Consider the following 22,541-nt stretch of genomic DNA (forward strand, 5'->3'; position numbering starts at 1 on the left):
GTGTGTGTGTGTGTGTGTGTGTGTGTGTGTGTGTGTGTGTGTGTGTGTGTGTGTGTGTGTGTGTGTGTGTGTGTGTGTGTGTGTGTTGTGTGTGTGGAGAATATCCCCTGTCACAGTGTTTCTGCCTAGTGTGATGGTTATACCATTTTGACGGCTTGTTAACCCCCCACTAGATTACTTTACAGGGCCTGCAGCTGTCATCCACCTCAGATGCACAGTTAGATACTCTCCAGGTCCATATGCTCTGTGGTGCATGCCATAAGTGTGTAGCACTATATTACATACAACTACACAGATAGGGGTTCTAATCTCAGAACTGGCAACTGTGTGATTGTATATGTGTGTGTGTGAAGAATATCCCCTGTAGCAGTGTGGCTGCCTTGTGTGTATGCGTGATGCTTATACTATTTTAAGGGCCTGTTAATCCCCCCATTGGATTACTTTACAGGGCCTGGTGGTGTCATCCATTCAGGTGGCAACCTTACTCTGTGTTGCCTATGTGTGTATGCAATATGTATACATGTCAAGGCCCTGTGGGTACACGGTCCCCCTACATAGACCACATGTATCTAGACATGAATGCTAACTGCCACCACCTACATATGGAAGTAATTATTAAGGCTGTGGTGACTGTAAGTTGTGTGCTGTCTGTCATTGACCCACCAAATGATGTTAACACACTGCAACAAGGTCTTACATCAGGTACAGACAGGCGACAAGGTCCTGGCCTCAAACTAAATGCACAAAACAGTACCATCATACCTATGGCAAGGACATGGCCCCACTGGTTGCCACATCATTGGCAACTCCATAAACACACAACTTGTGTTGACAGACCTGGGTACTCAGTTTGATAATGTCGCATTCTACCATCATGTAGTGGCAGTGATCAGAAAGGCCTTGTATGTGATGAAAGTCATAGGAAAAGGGAGTGCATCCAGAAAAAAAGGTGGGCATGACCTCTGTATAATCCTCAGCCAGTGCAAGAATACTTTAGTATAATGGCCCGTTTGATATGTACCTGTCCAGACATCTGCAATGACTGGAAAGGCCATGGTAAAACCCACAAAGGTAATCCATACCCTTCAACCCCTGTCACATGCAGACAGCCTCTAATCAGTAGTGTCCCATTCAGTATCAGACAGGTTGCCCAGAGGTGGGCTGTGGCATGCCTACAACCCAATGTTGGACCCTGCCTTTCAACAGCTGCCCCATATATGTGAGTCTACTTCCCCACACATTACTAGCACAATAGGCCTGAATTTGATAGGCGACATCAACAGAACCTGCCGGAGAGACAGGTTTGTCTCCCAGAGGCTGCCCTGTCTCAGGAATGTACTTCCCTTACATGTCAAACAGAGTACCATGCAGACCACCATCAAATGTAATCATGAGTGGATGGGATACCACAAATCTGTCCCAGGGGTCCCACCTATGTCCTTCAATGACAGGGGCAACAGGTGTCGACTGATGATTCTGTTGGGGATAAACTAATGGATAGGCTTGTAAGGACCTCAGGGCCAACAGCCTAGTAACCTTGTATGATCCTACGTATATCAGTTATGGCCCTGTGTGCTATGATGGACTGTGTTGTTAAGTGTCCACTCCCATCACTGCCATCTTCTGTGGTGTGTCCCCTATGGGCGACATACCAGTACCATGTCATATATCCACCATCTGACAGATAGGTGAGTGGTACCACAGGTGTATAGGGACAGTTCAGCAACATCTGTGTGACAAAATTACAGATAGCACTGCAAACGTGTTGTAGGGTATCCTCCTTGTGGGTGTCCAACATCCACAGTACACAGATGTTTGCAGAATGTGTACAGGGTCACAGAGGGTAGGCCACAGTTTGGATTTATGTGGTATGTCCACAGCTTTGCTTGCTATGTTTGGCCATTTTGAACAGACTTTCTGATTATGTGGCAGTTTACTGTTTAACAATGTTGGTTGAGGTGAGTAAGGAGGCAGACAGATGTAAGTGGCATATGTCATTTGCGTCAGAATATGCATGCTGCTGCAGTAGCCGCTGGTCTATCAGTTGTGTATGTTTGTAGGGGAAGACTTTGACACATTTCCCTGTCACATGACCACTCCCACCACTCCTTTATTTATGGGTGTTGTGTGGATATCCTGTTCATAGGTTCATAGGTTCATACTAGGCTATCTGCCCAAGGGCATTTATAAGCCTAGCCCATAGATATGTGGCTTTCGCCACCCCTTTAGTTTGAATAAAACTATACCTATTATTTTGCTGTGCCTTTGTCAAGCAGTGACACTGAAGTAATCCCTGGGGTATATCTGCGATCTCCCATCCATTGGTCAAGATTCCTCTTGAACAAGGCCAGCGAGGTGCTCTGCCTCACATGTACCGGGATTTTGTTCCACAGCATAGGGAGTCTCTGGGTGATGAATCTGTCCCTCCAGCACGTCCTATTAATAACCGTGTCAAGGTTTAAGTCTCCCTCCCTTGTGGTTCTGAGGGATCTAGATTTTTTGAGGTGAAGCATATTCATCAAATTTGGGTTTGACATGGCCTTATATGTCAGGCACAGGTCACCTCTGAGCAAGCAGTATGAGACTGAATAGAGCTGGAGTTCTTTCAGTCGGGCAGCATAAGACATATTTTTGAGACCCTTTATCCTCTTGGTGAGGAACTTTTGGGGCCTTTCCAGCTGCTGCAGGTGTCGGGTCAGATACAACTCGAATGGGTCATAGTACTCAATCATAGGGCTAATGAGTGATGAGTACAGGGGGACGATGACCTCCTTGATCTAGATGTGAATCCCTTCATGATCAGGTGGGCAATGTAGAAGGTTTTCCTGACTACTTTAGCAACATGAGTGTCAAGCGAAGGCTAGTGTCAACCTGGGTCCCCAGGTCCCTGATGACTTCTTCTGTGCTCAGTGGATTGCCACCTATATGGTAGCTAGGGGTAACCTTGTTTTTCCCGAAGGGTATGACTATGCATTTCTTGGCGTTTAACTTTAGGCCATGGCTCTGGCACCAGTTATCCGTTTCTGTGAGGCCCTTCTGAAGGATATCTGTGTCAGAAGTGTTTTCGACTATGGCGCCCAGTTTGCAGTCATCTGCAAACTTTGTCAGCCATAACCCTCCTGTGTTTGCTTGTACTTCAGAAAAGTAGATGCCGAACAAGAGTAGACCCAGGACTGAGCCCTGTGGTACACCACTTGTAACAGGCTTTGAGTCTGACATGGCTCCAGCAACTCTGACCCTGTGGGTTCTGTCACTTAGCCAGTTTGCAACCCATCTTGTGATGTATGGGTTTACATTCAAGCTGATGAGTTTTTCAATGATACCTGAGTGGGGTATTCTGTTCTAAGTGTTTGGGGGGTACGGTAGGTCTGTAGCAGGTAGCTGAACATACTGATGCATATGTTGCAGGCTGCAGCTGCTGCATTCTGCCCAACAGCCATACTGGGGAATGCAAACACATTATGGGACAGCAAACTGTATATGTGAGTGAGGGAGCAGTGTCGGCTCAGTTGTTACAGCATAGCTAGGGTGAGGGTACCCATAACAGTCCAGGTGAGGCATGTACCTCTGGTACATATGTTATGTAACAGTGCCATCCAGAGAGTGGTAGGTGACATTTAGGACACCTATACGTATATGTGAAGTGTGTCCCAACCTACAGGCCTTTGAGGTGCTAATATGGGTGGCAGTGACTGTAGTAGCAGCAACCATTTCTGCTTAAAATTGCACAGCTCAGTCATTTAGCTGTTCCAACAACAATGTACTTGACATGCAACACACTGGAATGGAAGCCAGGACTGTGGGGGGAAAACTTTTAAGCATGCTAGGAATGTAACAGATTGAGCTACAGACTCAATACTATAAGAGGTGTATTTGCAAGACATATGTGCATGCACACAGTCTGCTACACAGAATTGGCATGAACATGTGTATGATGTGTGACACTGAACAGTCTGTCATGATTTCATAATGTCAATGTGTACTGACTTGCCAGTACATCAGCACACAGCACAGGATGTGTGACAAGTGTGCCAAATGTAAGTGGCACAACTGTGCACATTCTGCAACAGTCTGTAGTTATCTTCTCCACCTGATATCTTAGGCCTCACGTACATCCATCAAAATGTATTTGTCTGTGTACTGGTTTGCTGTCTGTATCACAGTCTCAAGTACATTGTCATTTGTCTCATTATATATACAAGCAGTGTGTCACTGGCAAGAAGAATATGTTTATGGAAACACCTATTAGTCTTGAAAGCTAAGTGGCTTAGTGGGCTAATGCACTATATTGTAGTTGACAGGGTCCTGGGTTTGAAACTTGGCAGGGGCTGAATTTTTTTCTGCTGTGCATCACTGATAAACCGGATAAGTTTATGGAAACACCTGCTAGTCTTCAAAGCTGGTGGCCTAGTGGGGTAATGTACTATGCCATAGTTGGCAGGGTCCCAGTTTCGAGACTTGCCAGGGTGATCATTTTGCTGATGTGCAGAATGGTGTCAGACAGACAGAAGGTGATTAAAGTAGTCTTAAGCAGCTTTAAGCAGGTTTGCGCACTGCAATGCCAAGTGGCGTTTAGCCCAGCTTAAACCCGCGCCATTTCCCAAAAAAGAAAAAAAAAGGGGTGATAGGAAAGTGGTGAAATAGGGACAAGCAGGGGGAAAATCAATATGAAAGGCAGGTAGGGATGCGCAGGACAGGTGTACTAAAGGACCATAGCTCTCCATTTCTTGTGCAGCAACAGCTGTGTATGTTGTGGACAATTTGGAATTTGGAGCCTTAGATCCCAGAGGGAGGGATGTGAGCAACATAACTTTGTTGATTAATTGCTGTGATGATTGATTGATGGCAGTGTACGTGTGTGTGAAATGGAGAGCTATGAATGGGGCAATATGTTTTTGCGGGATAGATGCCCTTTTTTTTAAGGAGAGAGTGGGATGTTGGGGAAGTGATGTAGGTACATGTGGGGAGGTAAGCTGGGTGGGAGAGGTAGCATTTGCAAACAGACAAGACAGCAGACAGGGGCGGTGTATGACACATGAGGGGGTAAATGACTTAGATGGAAAGGGTGTTGTGGAATCAAAGGACCAAGTGCCCCCAGATGGCGGCAGTAGGACTGAGCTCCCCACCCATGGGCAGTCACCACTGCTCCTTCACGTTCTCAAAATTCATTATGCTGAGGGCTGGGCACCAGGGCCAGCCTACCCCTCCAGGTGTGTCAGTCTGCCCTCGATCTGGTGCAGTCGATTGTCCATGTCACATTGGAGAATCCTGCGCACCATCCCTGGGAGCTATTTTTGGGTGATCACTCCTGCTCTATCCCCTGAGGCAATTCCACCTATGGGTGGTGCAGGACCAGTGGAGGGGGCAGCTCCAGATTGGGTCCCAGATATATTGGGACCTGGTGCCACAGCCAGATAAGGTGGAGTAGGTGGGTCCACAGGTACTGGCCTACCCACTCATGCTATAGTGTTGAGGTTTTCGTCAAAGTGTATAGGTCAGTTATGCACAGAACATTTAAACATTAGTTATAACAGCATAGCATACAGAACACAACAATAAATGGGATAACAGTCAGTATTGTAACAGCATGCCAGTAACTGTTACGGCAATAGGCCAACAACATTAGTATTTCAAAAAGGTATATTAGTGTGCAACCATTTTAATATGTAACAATAATTAAACCCAAGGCCCAACACAAGGTTTTGAGAACAACATATGTGAAATGGAAACCATACCTGTAGTATAACAATGATAATATTGTGATGCAGATAATGGCTGGGGGGAGAGAGAGATATTCCATTAACAACAGTATATACTTATATTTATTGCAACAGTACAATGTCTACAAGTACCCTATATCTCCTGTAGCATGTAAATACCTCTCAAGCTATTCACATGGGACAGTATGGGCCAAGCTGTAACACCTACAGGTACACTACTAGAGGGGACTATTACATGCCAGGGGAACATATATGATTACCAAGGTGCACTGTGCACTGATGTTGTGTGAGTGTACTACTGACATACTTCGACTGGGTGTTAAATGTGTCCAAGGGTTTTGGCAACAGTGATCACTATCCGTGACAGTGTGATGCTTGAGAGACATGTATCATGCACAGTACAGAGAGTTTACATGTATCCTGCTGTCCTTGGCAGGCATGGGGTTAGATTAGCAGCAGACATTCACAGACACACCAGGCATACAGCTGTAACAACAATAAAAAGTTTTATTAGTCTTATTAACTTGGAATAGTAGTGTACTTGTGGATATTTAATTAATGCAGTCTTATCATCTTGCTGAGCAATGCTGTTTACACACCAGTACATCTGGAGATACAAATTAGTATACCATTGGAACAGCTAGGAGAAGTTATTTACCTGTAATTCCTGTGGGGAGAATATCTGTTAACAATACAAATCTGTTTCTATACATATTCCGTAGTGCTTGTCTGTTTCTATAAATATATATTAGTACTTGTCCATGGATTTGAACCCCAGTCTGTGTGTGGAAAAAATGAACAACATACATATCGTTTAGCAAACTGAGCTAATGAGCCACTGATTTGTGTTGAATGACTGATATTTGCCTAGAGCTCACCTGGTAACAGATTCTCACTTGCTAATGTAGGTAGAGTGTCACACAAGACTGCAGTGACACTTGAACACACATGCATGAGATGCATGCATGACAGAGATAGTAGGTGAACTGTGTATTACTACCTGGAATCCAGGTGTACACATTTAACCTCTAGTAGATCGGAATATGTGTGATGTGTGCAGACCATATGGGTTGGCTAGCTTACCCGTATACAGCTGCAGATGGCATATTTGTAGTTTACAGCTATTACAGTTTCATACTTGCCTGCATCAGCATAACTACGTTCATGAATGCATACAGCTGAAATGCAAAGGGTAACACAAGACAACCCTGAGAGAAACACACTACACTACCTTACACATTACTATTTAAGGTTCAGATGTTATAGTGAAGAACAAATATAATGCAGTATATCTTGTAGTACAACTCCACATGTACACTTTAGCAAAACAGTTCTTTATCAGCCAACCTTCAGTCACTTCATGGTATTATACCCATGTTTACTTCACAGCACTTGTAATAAACATTTTCATGATCAACAGCCTAAAGTACATACATTTGGCACAAGAAACCTTTATTGAGGGTGACATGAAACAGTTAACAGTATTTTTATTCTTGAACACTTTACATAATGCAGACATTGAAAGATGGTTGTTATTCCACATTGTATGCATTACTAACTTTATTTCCTTAAGCATTTTGACTGCAGGTGTACTTTATTTCCTGAAATTTATGATTGCAGATGATTTATTCCCTTCATATTATGAATCCAGTTGTACTTTATTACCAGTAACATCATTATTAATACAGTATACACTTGTTATTCCTTAACATTATTAATGCAGTAGTAAATTGGTTTCCTAAACATTATCAGGTTTCATGCTTTCATGTATAGTAAACTGTATCTGGCATTACTTACTTATATCAGTCCAGGTCTATTAACACATTCATTGCAGTACACTCAAAACAGAATATACCTACTGGCAGTTACTACTGTACACTTTCTTAATTATATTAGTATATATTGCAGGATATATCTGTACTCACCACACTCTCGGTGCTACCTGGCCAGGTACCCTGCATGGGCCTCCAGGTTGTGAGCTCTCTCCTCTGCAGCTGTGGGGAGATAAACACACCATTATGTGTACCTGTCTATCAGATATTCATACTAGACATTGATAAATCAATGCTTCCTATACTTATAAACTTGTGGGGCATTGTTGTCCCAAGCATCTTGGATCCACTGGGCCAAGAGTTCCCCCTTCCTACGCTTCAGGTCATTGTAGTGGTGATGCACCTGCTCACCAGTGCAGATGATGCCAGTTGCAGTGGTGAGGTTGCGTGCCAGCTGGTCCCAGGCCTCAGACTTGTATTCGAACCCCTGGTACTGGCCCTGCAGCAGCCGGTTGTCATAGTCTTTTACAAGAAGCCCAACCATGACCCTGGACTCCAACATGCCCTACCGCTGTGCCCGGAAGTGCGCACCCTCTCCAACTACAGCCATAGCTCCTGCACGGATCAAACTCCAACAGGTTCTGGCTATATTCCCACTTGTTCAGCTTAAATAAGGCTCTTTTCTCACCCTTTGCCGCCATTGGACTATTTTTAAAAATGCTAAGTGAAGCTTGTCACCACGCTAACTCACTAAGCTTAGCTGAGCAGTGCTTAAATTGGCAAATGCTTAGCAATGCCCAAATCAGCTAAGCGGAGCTGTGTGTTGCTAAGTACTGCTAAAAGGGGACCTGTTTAAGCATTGCTTGCCTTGGCTTAGCAATGCTTAGAAGAGCTTAGCTACAGCCAAACCACATTTTTTTTAAATAAACACAAAAACATCAAAAGTAATTGTTCATTAATGATACTTTATTATTATGTGTATCTATTCTAATTTTAGATCTCCTAACCTTATGCATTTAACTATGTTATTTTGGAGTGTGAGTTTAATGTATTGGACACTTGTGTGTAACTGGGGCTTTTATCCTCGCATCTCCAATGCAAATGGGCTTCTGGTCCAGCTGGACTAACCTGGTTAACAATGTCAAGTGTACCCAATAACAAAAAATATTTTTATTACATTTTCCTATTGCATGTAAAAACAGAATGGCCTGTATTCGAACCATGCACCTACAGCACACAAAGCCATGACTCTAACCATTCAGCTACCAAGGAATGGTGATTACAACTCTACATTTCTATACAGCTTTCAGTTACATTTAAGCACTGCTGAGCATTGCTGTGCACCATGCAAACCCGCTTAGCTATGCTTAAACTTGACCTTTCCTAAATAATTAAATGCATCCGGTTTCTATTTTTAGATGTCTGGCATGTCTCTATTGCTAAGCGCTGTGCCACACACACACACACACACACACACACACACACACACACACACACACACACACACACACACACACACACACACACACACACACACACACACACACACACACACACACGCGTGCACATAGATGCACACACACACACACACACACACACAAAATGATTTAAATGTCCTTCACTTTATTTAAGTGCCATCCGGCACTTTAGCATTGCGGGGGGGGGGGGTGCTGCTCATCTGTGGATGCTGTAACACACCCTCTACACTGATTCTGTCACCATGTTACATGTCTCTCTCTCAGTAGTGCACCTTCATTAATATGCAAGGCATGCTGCTGAGGGGGAGCTGCAGACATGGCAACAGTACACTCTGTGTAGGACTTACACTATTCCTACATGGAGTTTATTAAATCTGGGGGATGATAAAAGCAACACACAGTATCAGAACAGACCAAGATCCATCATACACTATTGTAAATAAAAAAACTAAAGATAGCCCAGGCAGAAAAACTTTGAAGATATACAGATAAATATAAAGGAAAAATAAAAAATAAGCAATTCATTGATGACCCAAAAAATTTATTGAGAACTGGGAAGCAAATTAAAGGAATAGAAACACCACTGAAAAAAGAAGAAATAGACACATTTGAGAGAAATACCGAAGAAGACCCTGTGGAACATAACAAAGGTGCAGAATGGACAGAAGCAGTAAAAGGAACAGTAAGAAGTTCAAATGTACAACATATAAAATGGGATGAAGTTACAGCCACAGGAATTGAAACAAAATTAAGAAAAAATCTTAAATGGAAAATCCCAGACCCAGATGCAGTAACTAGCTTCTGGATAAAAGTATTAACATCTCTACAAGGAGATTTAACCCTGAGTAAAAACTACTTTTATGCACCTCCTGAACAGACATTAACCTGGTTAACAACAGGAAAAATGATACTCCTTCTTAGAGTGAATCTGCAAGGTATCCTAAAAACTATAGACCAAAAACTTGCCTTCATACCTCTCAACCTGGAAACATCACAAATCTGCACAAAGGCCCATGAAAAACAGTTACATCTCGCCAAAAATCTGTATGCTGATTAACATAAAATCCACATACATAATTATGCAACCCCTCCCACTCCAATAGAATTGTGGCATACCTACATTCAAACACAAATTGAAGAACAGACAAAATATTAAACAAGACAAAATATAACCAGAACAATAGCATTTTGTTTATATTAACATTTAAATGTGTATAAAACTATGAACTTGTATAAAAGTAGAATGCATTTTTTTTTATAAAAATAAAATTAACTAGCAATGTCTTTTGGCTTTTCCTGGTTAGGGTTCACCAAAGCAGATCACCGGTCTGCAGACTAACTGGTAGTGGAGTTTTTATGGTGTTGAGTTGCCAACCCAGTGCCCAACCTTCACAGAAGGCACATGCACACACGCATCTACCTGCATGTCTTTAAAACTCACTCAGCCACAGGGAAGACATGCAGACTCCACACAGAAGGTGCTCAAGCCAAGAATTGAGCCAGAGAACCTCTTGCTGTGAGTCGACAACACTAACCACTGCAACATTGCGGCCAACATAAAAATAAAATTAACTGCTACACTAATATTAAATAAAATATAACAATGACAATTTATTTATATTAACAAACAGCATGTGATTAACTTTAAAACAAAAAAACTGAAAAAGTAATAATGGCTTGTCTTCTTTTTTACTTATCCTTCATTGTTCTGTAACATTACCCTTTCATGCTGTATACACTTGCACTTCAGTACTGTCAGTAAGCAAGTTTTAAAGAAAAACTGGCAAATAGCAGACCATTGAAATGAAAACTGAACTTAAATACAGATGCTATGTGCAACATCAATAGCACTAAAATTAGTGGATGCAGTTTTAAAAGGATAGACCAGTCTAGTCCAGTTTTGGTGTGTCATTGTTATTGCTATAAATGACCAGACAAGAGCAAGATCACTAGAAAAGCATCACATCAAGCTACCGTATTATTTTATTATGCATCATTTGTAAACTAGCTAAGTGGGATGCTCTCTGAACCCTGTCAACCAACCTACACCTGGTCTTTGCCAAAAGGCCAAGAATAGTGACCCACAAGGGAAAGGATAAATACAATACATACACAAACAATTTAGTATAGCCAATTAAGCAGCATATTTTTGAGAGGAAGTTAGAAACTATGATACCTGCATAAAACTTAAGCAGACATGGGAAAAACATTCAGACTTTATACAGCCAATGAATGGGGTCAAGGACTGAACCTCATATCTTGAATCTGTGTATCCAAAAACTTTCCACCAAGCAGCTATGCTGCCCTGATAAATGCTAGGAACTGCAAGCTTTGCCCCTGTGTCAAAACAGTAAAATATGAGTAAGAAAGTAATGACATTTTTAATAGGTCTAGTTAAGACTAGTTTTTTTTTTTCATAATCAATCTTTATTATTTTTTCCGAGTTATCATACAATATTACAGAAAACCAAGAAAACAAACAATGCCCAAATGAAACTTATAAAAACAATGCTACAAAATATATACACTATATACATGAATGCTTCCATCAATTAAACAAGGTCAATATAAAAAGATAAGAACTTCTGACAGGAATATTAAAAGATCATTTGTCAATATACTAAATAATTAATGCTGAACAAAAATTTAAACATATATGTCCAGGGGTTAACGTGGATTCGGAACATTAAGCCAACAGAATATTGAAAATTTTCTCCCATATTTTCGGATTATTTATGTTTTTCCTATGATCCTTAATTAATAATTTGTGAGCTTAAATATGTTTTATCGCTAAACCTTTAAAGTATCCCATGAAGTTAAGACTAGTTTTAAACCTCTTAATTTCACCAATTCCCAAAGTGCCATAAACTATTAAAAAAAAACAATGAACATTTACCCAGCACATAAATAATTGTCAAATATAATATGCTCAGCAGGATTCTTACTGAAGTCTTTGCAAGCACTCATAATAATTTAATATAACGACATATTGATGTGTCTTGATGCAATGGTGTCTGAAAATAATACTGGTGCAGCACTTAGCATGTTGCTACTTCACAGGTCTTGGCTCCCTGACTTGATTCTTAGAAGTGATGCCTTTTGTGTGGAATTTCAATGTTCTTCCCAAGTTCATATGTGTTTTAACAGGGATCCCCACATTCCCTCCTCGTTAAGGAATACTTGCAGGTGGACTGAGTTAGACTGTATTGTTCAGAAGACAGTTAAAATAAATATTCAGCTTTTTACATATAAAAATCATTTCTAAATTCAACACCTTTTTTCTGTTTCTGAGCTTGAGGTCCAAACTATGTCTGGTCTTCTGTTACAATTTATTTTTGTAACTGCTACTTGACAGATAGTTCAACTCTTGTTAATTTAAGAGTTCAATAACATTACAAATCAAATTATGCTACTAAACCAGTGCAGCTCCTCTTTGCTTTTGGTGTGACATCACTGTGGGGTGAACAGAAATGTCTAGAAAACCCTAGGATTGCACGTGCATTGGGCAGCTGTTTTATTATTATTTTTTTTTAATTATTTTTTTTTTGAGAGATGTGAATATGACCGGGGTAAATTACCTGTCACCTTTCAAATAGTACTTTCTGCGATTCCTTCTTTATAGTGGGACAGTAATCTTGGGGATCTGTGGAACTGGGGCACAGGGAAATTAAAACTGTTACTACGTGAAACTGTAATCTTTGAAGGCATATGAGGGGTTATAGTTAGTCTTGGGATATATGGCTGTCAAGATGAGATTGATTTGTTGAAGAAACCTGCCAGATTAACTACAGCTGCGTTCCGGGTAGTTTATGTCTGACTGGTGAAAATTTGCTCTGTGAAAGAATTGTAGAGCAATGGTCACTGGCTATGTTGGGAAAAACATTTGTACTGATTTTATTGTTATTGTTTAGTTGCTCCAGCATTTTTGTTTCTCTTTCTTTCACAGAGGATTTGTGCACCAATATATTAGTAACTAATCAGACTGTAATTTTCTTGTTTATGCTTGAAAACACATTTGGGAGCTGTTTCATAACAGAATAAACTACTTTCCCAGGTTGCTCATTGTTTGATCATTCAGAAGGGTAATCCGCTGACTTCAGCAGAGTGCCAACAAGAGTGCATTAAACAGAATCATCAGTTGTTCACCTATAAATATGATAAAATAAAAAGTGAGAATGGCCCCCAAGAAAAGTCCAATGAAGAACATTTGTACAGGTCACAGAGGTACACGTGTACAGACTGCGAAATCAGAGATAAAGCTGTTGCGCTTTCTATAGGGCAACATATTAAAGATCACTGTATTTACAGTTATGACTTTGTCATTGTGTAAATAGTACACCTGGGGTGTTCTGAAATCAGTGCATTCTAGATGAGAATATTACCTTGTCACAGACTGCAAAAAAATCACACAAAACAGAAATTTTCATTATCCAGTATCCACAACACAGCACACATTTAAAAGGATCCAGACAATTCAATTTTTGTAGCATTTTCAATTTTATGAATAATTCTTGAGCTTTTCTCCTCGGGCCTCCTCTGAAAAAGGGCAATAGCTCAGTTGGACTATCCTGGTCAACAAATGTCAAATAAATAAATTCACTGTCTCCATCAACCAGTGTGTGAGGAGTTGACTGATGTGTAATCTGGTACACTGCTACATATATTTCTTAAGCAGTGTTATTTTTTTTCATCCAAAACATAAAAAAATCAGAGATGGCTTCACTATTTTAACACAGAACTAATCTGCAAAGCTACTTGCAGTGACATCCCAGAGAAAAGAAATTGGTTGGGGTCCTTGCTACCATATTAATGTCAGTACAGTTATTGTCCATGAGTCCAACGACCAACAGTACAGCCCACAAGATATAGTCCTTCCCGAATGCAATGTAACTGAACCTAGTATGTGATGTCCATTTTGGCTGGCTGCCACAAGTCAGGTGAACAGCTGTAAACTAAACAACTTTTTGTTAAAATATCTCCAACTCCTGTTCGATTCTCGGTTGGTATGCCTTCTGTGTGGAGTCTGCATGTCCTCCCCGTGGTCGAGTGGCCTCCGAAAGACATGCGTGAATGGGCGTGCCTTCACTGAAGGTTGGGCATTGGGCTGGCAACTCGGCACCATAAAAATCGACTGCCAATCATTAGCGGACCAGAGTTCCGCTGTGGCGATGCCTAACCGGGAAAAGCCAAAAAGACAAACATCTCCAACTCCAAGAGGAGTCTCCAACAGGCAGTCAGGCACTGACTTGTAACATTGACATCATTACATACACCCCTGCTTGTTGATGTTGCAGGATATGCTGGTGATGTGTGATTATGTCACCGGTAACTAAAAATTCTAAATTAAAAAAAAAATTGGAATTTAAAGTGGCCCATCAGTAATTTGTGGCACACCATTATTTTGCCATCAAAACCAGGAAATTCCAAGGAATTCGGTACGGTTGAGAGGTATGCTTGCCTTCCAACAATGTATAAACTGTACACTGGAACTGATGCCGGCAGAGTTTATATTCATTTAGAACTCAATCATGGCAACAGAACAAAAGGGTAATACAAGAAAGTCATATGGTACAAAAGATAATTTGTTAAATACAGTCATAATGGAGAATTGTAAAAAGGGGAAGAATTTAAGTATGGCATGGATAAATTACAAAAAAAAAAAAAACATTTGACAGCATCCCACATTCATGGATAAAGGAGTGCTTACAGATCTATAAGATACATCCTACATTGATCAGTTACATTAAAGTGACCATGAAACATTGGCAAACCACACTGCAGCTAAGCCATGATAAAGAACAAATTATCCCAGAGATAAAAAATTCAAGAAGGAATATTCCAGGGAGACTCTTTGTCACCACTGTTTTTTGTCTTGCACTTAACACATTAAGCTATCTACATAACAGATTAGATCATGGTTACAATTTGACTCCCAGAAAACAACAAAGTAAAGACTTATCTTCTTTTTGTGGATGATTTAAAACTGTATAGCTTATCAGATGAGGTGCTGACAGCACAACTGCAAGTGGTCAAAACTTTCTCAGATGATATGAGAATGCCATTTGGTCTTGATAAATCTCCAAAAGTGACATAAATCAGGAGAGCTGCAGCACCAAGAAAACATCAGTCTGGGACAGGAATGAGATATAAAGGAACTTGAGCAAGAAGAAGTGTATAAATATTTGGGAACTGATGAAGGATCGACAATATAACATGAACAAATGCGAACAAAACTCAGTAAGGAATATTTTAGAAGACTAAAATTAATTCTGAAAACAGCTTTGACGTCTAGGAATAAAGTCCAGTCTATAAACCAATTTGTGCTTCCTGTTCTAATTTACAGTTTTGGGAAGATTGACTGGTCTCGAATGGTACTGGATAAGTTGGACAGGAAAACAAAATGCTTCACTCTTATCAAAAGATATACAAAAATCAGTGTATATCAAGATTACATATCTCTTATTCTGAAGGAGGCATGGGCCTTCTCAAAACTGATTACATGTAGAGATCTGCAATTGTAGGACTGCATACACACCTGCTGGCTTCACCAGATCCAAACATAGTGAATGTTTTAAAACATGAGAATAGGTCTAAGGTGACTTCCCTGCTTAGTTTAGCAGAAGCATATTGGTGTCAAGAGTGGGAATGAAAATCAAACCAGAAGCAGAGACAATCAAACAGCAACTGAATGTACCAAAAACACAAAAGAAAGTATATAAGAAGAAAGATCAGATGAAAAGGGAAGAAATGTGGAAAAGGCATAAATACAGTTGCAAGTATAGAATCCTGGAAAAAACTCATATTGCTCAGGGAATGATGCAAGAATAGTTAAGGACAGGTGAATTTAAACCAAAAAATGAAAGGTTAGTATTGGCAGCTTAGGATAGTGGACTGTGTACAAGATGGTTTACAAAGTCCAGTGAACATGTTGGAGAAACAGACAAATACAGGGTCTGTAATAAAACAGAACTGAAGACAGTCATACATGTTGCTGTTTTGTGTGATACACTAATGGCAAAGAGCCTGTATACCGAAGACATAATAATGTGCAAACATTACAATACTGAAGTAGCGGGGAAGTATTGGAAACATCAGCCACAAAGCATTATAGAGAATGGTGAATTTTATATCACATGGGACCACACATTACCAACAGTTCAAAAATAGATGCAAAAAAACAGATATAGTAGTCCATGAAAAGAAGACAAAAGTAGCACTGATCATTGAAATTGCTGCACCCAGTGATTACTGTGTCTTACATACAGTGTGACACACATGTAATCATAAAATACCAGGATTTGCAGGTAGAAATGAGGGCAGTGTGGAAGGATTCCCAAATAGTTCCAATAGTAATAGGAGCAATGGATCTCATAAAACAAAAAATTATAGTCGTATTTAGATATGCTACCAATACATGTAACTCTATATGAATTGCAGAAGGAGTCAATTCTGGGCACATTGTGGGTACCACGAACAGAACCTTTGGCTAACATCAGACATTGAACCATTACTAATTTCACAAATTTTAATCAGACTTTGACTTAGGAATAGGGTCCATTCCTGTCATGGTATTATTAGCTACCCAAAAGACTTGGAGAAATTGACAAAGAGGCCATCATACTAGGCAAAAATCTGAACATTCTTCAAAAATCTGGACATTTGAGAGGTATAAGCACATACATCCTTTATGGACATAAATAACTTGATTTTGCCTAGTCATATAAATTGGAAAATAGAAAGGACTAGTTGCATTGAAATAAATCAAGACTCCCAGGGAGTTTTCTCTGCAAGAATTTAGCTGCCAAACTGTGCAATTCATAGAAGATAAGCTCTATGGCTTAGAGGGATAAAGTCCTGAATATGATCCAGATGACCCACGTTTACTTAGCGACCCAGAAGCCATACAAAGTGGGAAATCAGTGATGAACTCTCCTTTACCTGTCACTGATTCCCCTGGGGGAAACTACACACATGGCAGGAAGCATCTACTTATAAAAAGAAACATCTTTCTGCAAGTAACATCCCTTGCCATGTCCAATGCACATCCACACCTAGTGTGCTACTAGGACATATGCTAGTGAGGACTGGCAAGAGTTTAAAGGAAAAAAAATCTTGATGATTTCCTATATGATGGTCATGCTGTAGTGAAGCTCCTACCCTTCAATGGGGAATGAATAGGTACCATTTTGGCAGTGGATCTGACAGTCAGCCGATAGAAGGAGCAAAATGTGCAGTCAAATAAAAACAATGCAGTCCTCCAATGCCACCATGTTTGTATATAATAAAAGCCCAAAACATCAGTCCACTCACTTCTTTAACAATATTATCACAACACAGTCCACTGTCAAAGAGGCAGAGTATTTGTGTATGCTACTGGCAACCTCAGTTTGCTTAATATCTTGGGAGAAAAAGGCCTGAAAGGAGGAGGAAGGAAAAAGCAGTCTATACCTGCTTTTTTCTTCTGGGAAAGGCATGAGGTACTCCTGCTTTTGGTATGACTTCTGTAGTGGTAGGGAGTCAGCTACCTGGGAACGTTCACTCAAAGTAGCAGAGCCCATGAAGCTTCTCAGAAATGAGAGGAAAGAAGGATGCATGTCTACGTCTTGAAAGGCTCCACAGTATACCATTAGTATTCTCACAAAAAGGAAGGAAAAATCTATCACAAACATAATTTGTTTTCACTTAGTGAAAGTGTTTTATATTTTAAAATAAAAATAAAAAAAACAGAAAAGTAAATGTTATTACAACTATTCTAGTTGAACACCATTTGCTATGACCAGATGTTCTAAAACAAATTACAGCTCCTGATGTGCTTTCTCCATTAAAGCTAACCACCAGAATCTGCTATCTGCCTAAATTTTAACATTAGAGTAGTAACCCAAGCAGATCTTGGTTGCCACTGGGAAGCAGACCATTACAGGATGTGGTACAGTGTAACAATGTCAAGTCATGCTGTCATAATCTCACGTGACAAACTGGCGCCGAGGGAAGATCACCGTTAAGATAGCAGTACAATAAAATTGTTCAGGAGAAAGGCACAATATATTGAGAAATAGGGAGTAAATAAATATGCATTCGCTCATCAAATTTGTAATTATATGTCTACATAGTGAGTTACGCTAAAAAGTATTACTGGACATATTTTTAGTAAACAATGTATGAGTAAAAAAAATAATCAGTAACGATAACTAGAAAACACGATCAAGTACTTTTATTGCTGGTATTGCAAAAGTGAAAAACAACATGAAGTTGAAATGAATCTAAAGCAGTATTTATAACCATATGTAGAGGCTGTCACAGAGTAATGTTAAGAACAACACCTGGCAAGTAATCCTGCAATGACACAGTTCCGTAAGAACAACACCTGGCAAGTAATCCTGCAACAACATGTTCCATAAGGGGGGATTGGGTTGTCATAGGCTATTGTTAAGAGCAACACCTCACAAATAATCCTGCAATGGCATAGTTCCATAAGTGGGGATTATCTTACACAGACACCTATTAAGTTGTATGTATTTAGCCTTGGAGGCTTCAGGGGGTGTTGCAACTGCTCAAAATTGTTAAATAAGGATATCCACATGTTTCTGCTCTACTTGAAAGTGTTCCACTCACTTGCATACAGATGGATGGTGACAGTCTATCATCTGCTGAAAGGAGTGGTGCCAAGCCTCATCTGAACTGTTGGTGCATGGGAGATTATCCAGAACCTGATCCCGTGGATTCCATTCAGAAATCAGGAACATAGGACCTGCCTGACATCATCTTCTATGTCTCCCAACAGAGGCGTCTTCCCAGTAATCTATGAAAGAGTGTAACTCTTGATCCAAGGTCTTGACAAGGTCATCAAAGGCAGAAGGCACATCAGCAACAGGGATGAAGCTTAGGCCATCAGCATCTTCACTTGCATGGGAATGTTTTTGTCATTTTTAACCAAACTGAGCTCCTGAACCTTACACCAAAGGGACTGTCCAAGTTGAAATCAGCAACCTACTATCCGGACAGCAGGAAACACAGTTTTGCAAGCACTTTGGCTCGCTTTCTCAAAATCCGCTAGAATACTTATGGGATTAAGAGTTGATCTTAATTCCAGTACTTTACGGAAAACATTTTTATATGTTTCTTCTGTTTTATTAGGAAGTAAAGTGTAAATCATAGGATATGCTCGGTTATCTATCAGTGCGTGTATTGTAAATACCTGGTACAAAATGCTCGGTGACACTTTAAACGTCCCATCAATGAAGCAGTGATTGTTATCCTGGAGAAGCAATAGATTCTCTGTTGTTCCAAACATTATAATCTGCAATGCATCTTTGTTGCCTGAATCCCACAGCATGAAACATTCCTCCCTAGTTGTCTTCTGCAAAGCATCTGGAATAGCAATGTCACTCAAACATGCAAGTTGTGGGTATGGACCTCCCTGAGTTTTCCAAATTCTTTCAATGGTTCTCTGTGAAGTATGGTAAGCAGGCAAAATAGGTAAACTGTCAAAGGTAATCCTCGAGTGCTCTGTGGGATGATTAGCTGAGGCTTTTCAGCTGTTGTCTTTGCATGCTGTAATTTTCTCTGAACAGCTTTCTTGGCTTCGTTTTCCTCTGGAGCTGGCGCATGGTTGTGATCTGACATCTTCTGAAAAGTACCAACAATTGCAAGTTTAACATGGCCTTTGCAGTCTCTATTCATACAATGCCACAAAGTGCTTCCATCAGCGTTTATTCGATCTTCAATCTCTTCTTAATCGATACCATTAGACAGCATATGATCTTTATTTTTCTGAGATTCACATACTCCATTTTTATTTAATTTTCCAAAGTTGCATACTACACACTATATGATTCCTAAAAAGTAGCCAAATGTCATTCTTGAACAGCAGCCCACGGTGTACGGCACATGACTCCCAAGAACTAGTGTAACATCACTGTTGAACAGCAGCCCATGTTGTACGTCACATGTGAGTAAACTATAGGCTGGTTATTGTGAGGAGCTTTTGTTGGTGCTTTTTTGTGCTGCACTGTTTTGTCGGCATGTTTTTGACTGGTTCACCCACTACAGCGTGCTTTTGTTGTCGCAAATCTGTCACATGATTTTTCTTGGGCAATTTTTTGACAGGGCTGTTTTGTGTAGTGCGTTTTTTATCGCATCACCCATAGCTATAATGAGACTCCAACTTACAGTGCTTACTGATAATACAGACAACAGTCCATGGGCCCGATTCCAAAAGACTTGCTCTCAGTGCAAGTGACCACTTACACTGAGAGCAGCTGTTTTGGAATCTGGCCCCTTTATAAGCATGTTTATAGTTAGGTCTTACACCAAAGTAAGTTGCTTACACTGAGAGCAAATCTTCAGTGTCAACTTAAACCTGAGAGCAACTCTGCTCTAGTGGAATATACTCTAAAGTACCTTATATAGGTTTGCTGTAGTCATCATACCAAAGGCAATACAATGCACCAACCACATGAAGAAAGTTTGTTTGGATACAAATGGTTATTTCACATTGGGCAGGATTCACGAAGCCTCCGTGTAAGAGTTATAACTCTTATACGGAGGCTGCAGTTAAACGGAGTGATGTCAGCATGCTCTGCATATTCATGAGAGCATGCTGAATCACACCTAAGGCTAACACGGTCCGTGTAAGACAGTAGGGGGCGTGTCCGTAGGCCGAGCCCTGTAAGCGGACACGCCCCCAGAAGAGTAAAAGTGCCCAAAGTAAACACCCATGACAGAGTCCATGGAAATGTGAATAAACACAACACAACACATGCCCCCACAGACTACGAACATAAAATGTACAAATGAACATCTCATAATTTTTTTTAAATTGTAAAGATGTTTGCCCATGAGTGCGCTCGTTTGCGCGGGCATGTCCGTAGCGCAGCCACAGTTAGCAGTCAGTGGGAAAGCATATAAGAACTAAATATGCAAAGTAAGCCAAGAAGCAATAGCTGATTAAACCAAAGATGGTATATAAAAGGGGTAGTAACCTGAAAGAGATTCTTGAGAGTAGTAAACAGGCATATACAACTAGGAAAGGAATGTTCAAATGTAACATGTGTAAGTACTGTAAGTTCATTACCGAAGGTTGCAACTTCGAAATGGGCGAGTGGAAGTTTAAAACACACTACAAACTTAATTGTAATAGTAAACAAGTTGTGTACTTGGCTAAGTGTTGCCAATGTCCGGCCTTCTACATTGGGAAGACGGACAGAAGGCTAAATGAGAGAATATACGAACATCTATATAGCATTAGGAGTAATAGGCTGTCCAATGCCTTGGCAAGACACACAAATGACAACCCAGGACACGAGTTTAAATTTAGGGCCATTGACCAACAGGTCAGTGATGGATGGGGTGGCTACGACTCATTAAAACTCGAAAGGAAAGAGCTTCTCTGGCAACTTAGGGTCAATGCGAACCAGAGACCAGGTATCAACGAAATGTGTTCAATCCAGTGTATATTGAGGCTTAAGAATTTAGAGAGGTAGTGAATTTCTTCCCTAAAACATTATTACCCATTAATCTATCAATTTACTACACCTTTCACTCACAATTTTTACACACTATACTTTTGAGAGTAGTATGGTAGTTTCAAAATGCTTGTTCTAGTTTTTATCTACCTCAAGAGGTAAATACCTGGTAACATCAAGGTACTTACCCATTCACCCATCCTTTTACTACTCCCCTAGTGGTGATTTTTTCAGACAGGTTAAAGGAGATTTGTACAGTGTTGTCATGTAGTGTAAGCTTTGGGGACCTTTTGTACACTAGTACAATAGGTGAATTTCTCCACACAGACTTACATACATACAAGACTAAACATTTTGTAACACAAAATTTTGTAACACAACATTAATTTATATACTATAGTACAGTACGCACCAAATGTGAAATAAAATAAAACAAAATAAAATAAAACAATATAAAGGGTAAAGTACGCAGGAATGTGGTTAGGTTTTATACCTAGGTCTGTTTACTATTAGTTGGATAGCACCTTTAAATGGGTTTGCAATAAACTGTCTTAAAACTTTCTAAAATTTTCCAAAACTGGTTAAATAAATTTTTAAACAACATTAATCTTAGAATGTGTGATGTCTTTATATATGGGTGATTATACACTACATATAAATTAATTTAAGTATACACTCTGTATTCTTTAGACATCTCAACATTTTTTACATTTTTTATATTTCTTATATGTTTCAATATTACAAAGTATACAATTTCTTATTGCAACATATTTCTTGTTGCAAAAGATATTTTTATTGTAACATATATATGTTTTTTATGCATTTTTTATGTATTCCTTGTTTTAAAGTACCCTATTGTTGGGGTTTGAACGTAAAGTAAAAACTAAGGAAATGTCTTACAAGGTTTGTTTTTCAAAAGGTTGCATAGATACTTGCACTCAATTGACTGTGGTACACAATGAGGTAAATGGGTTGATTAACCTTTTATTAGTTCCAATTAATGGATGTATAAAGGTAAGCCCACTTGAGGGCTCCACTGTTTTGTCTTCTGAAGAAGAAAAGTATTTGCTTATCGAAAAGTGTATGGTATTGAACGCACTTCAAGTC

At 39.9% G+C, this 22,541-nt stretch overlaps 1 protein-coding gene across 3 annotated transcripts in view; it reads right to left on the reverse strand.

Moving 5' to 3' along the window:
• CCDC181 (coiled-coil domain containing 181) overlaps positions 1-22,541 on the reverse strand; it is a 606,866-nt gene that overhangs the window by 191,529 nt on the left and 392,796 nt on the right. For 2 of the 3 annotated variants that reach the window (XM_044072351.1, XM_044072353.1), the window contains exon 4: positions 7,646-7,714. The exons of the other annotated variant lie outside the window; for it this stretch is intronic. In XM_044072351.1, the coding sequence (XP_043928286.1) occupies positions 7,646-7,714 (69 nt within the window). The remainder of the gene's footprint in view (positions 1-7,645; positions 7,715-22,541) is intronic. 3 annotated transcript variants of the gene reach the window in all.

This window comes from Protopterus annectens, chromosome 5.part0, assembly GCF_019279795.1.
Source record: "Protopterus annectens isolate FY-2018-M chromosome 5.part0, PAN1.0, whole genome shotgun sequence".
Taxonomy (NCBI): domain Eukaryota; kingdom Metazoa; phylum Chordata; order Ceratodontiformes; family Protopteridae; genus Protopterus; species Protopterus annectens.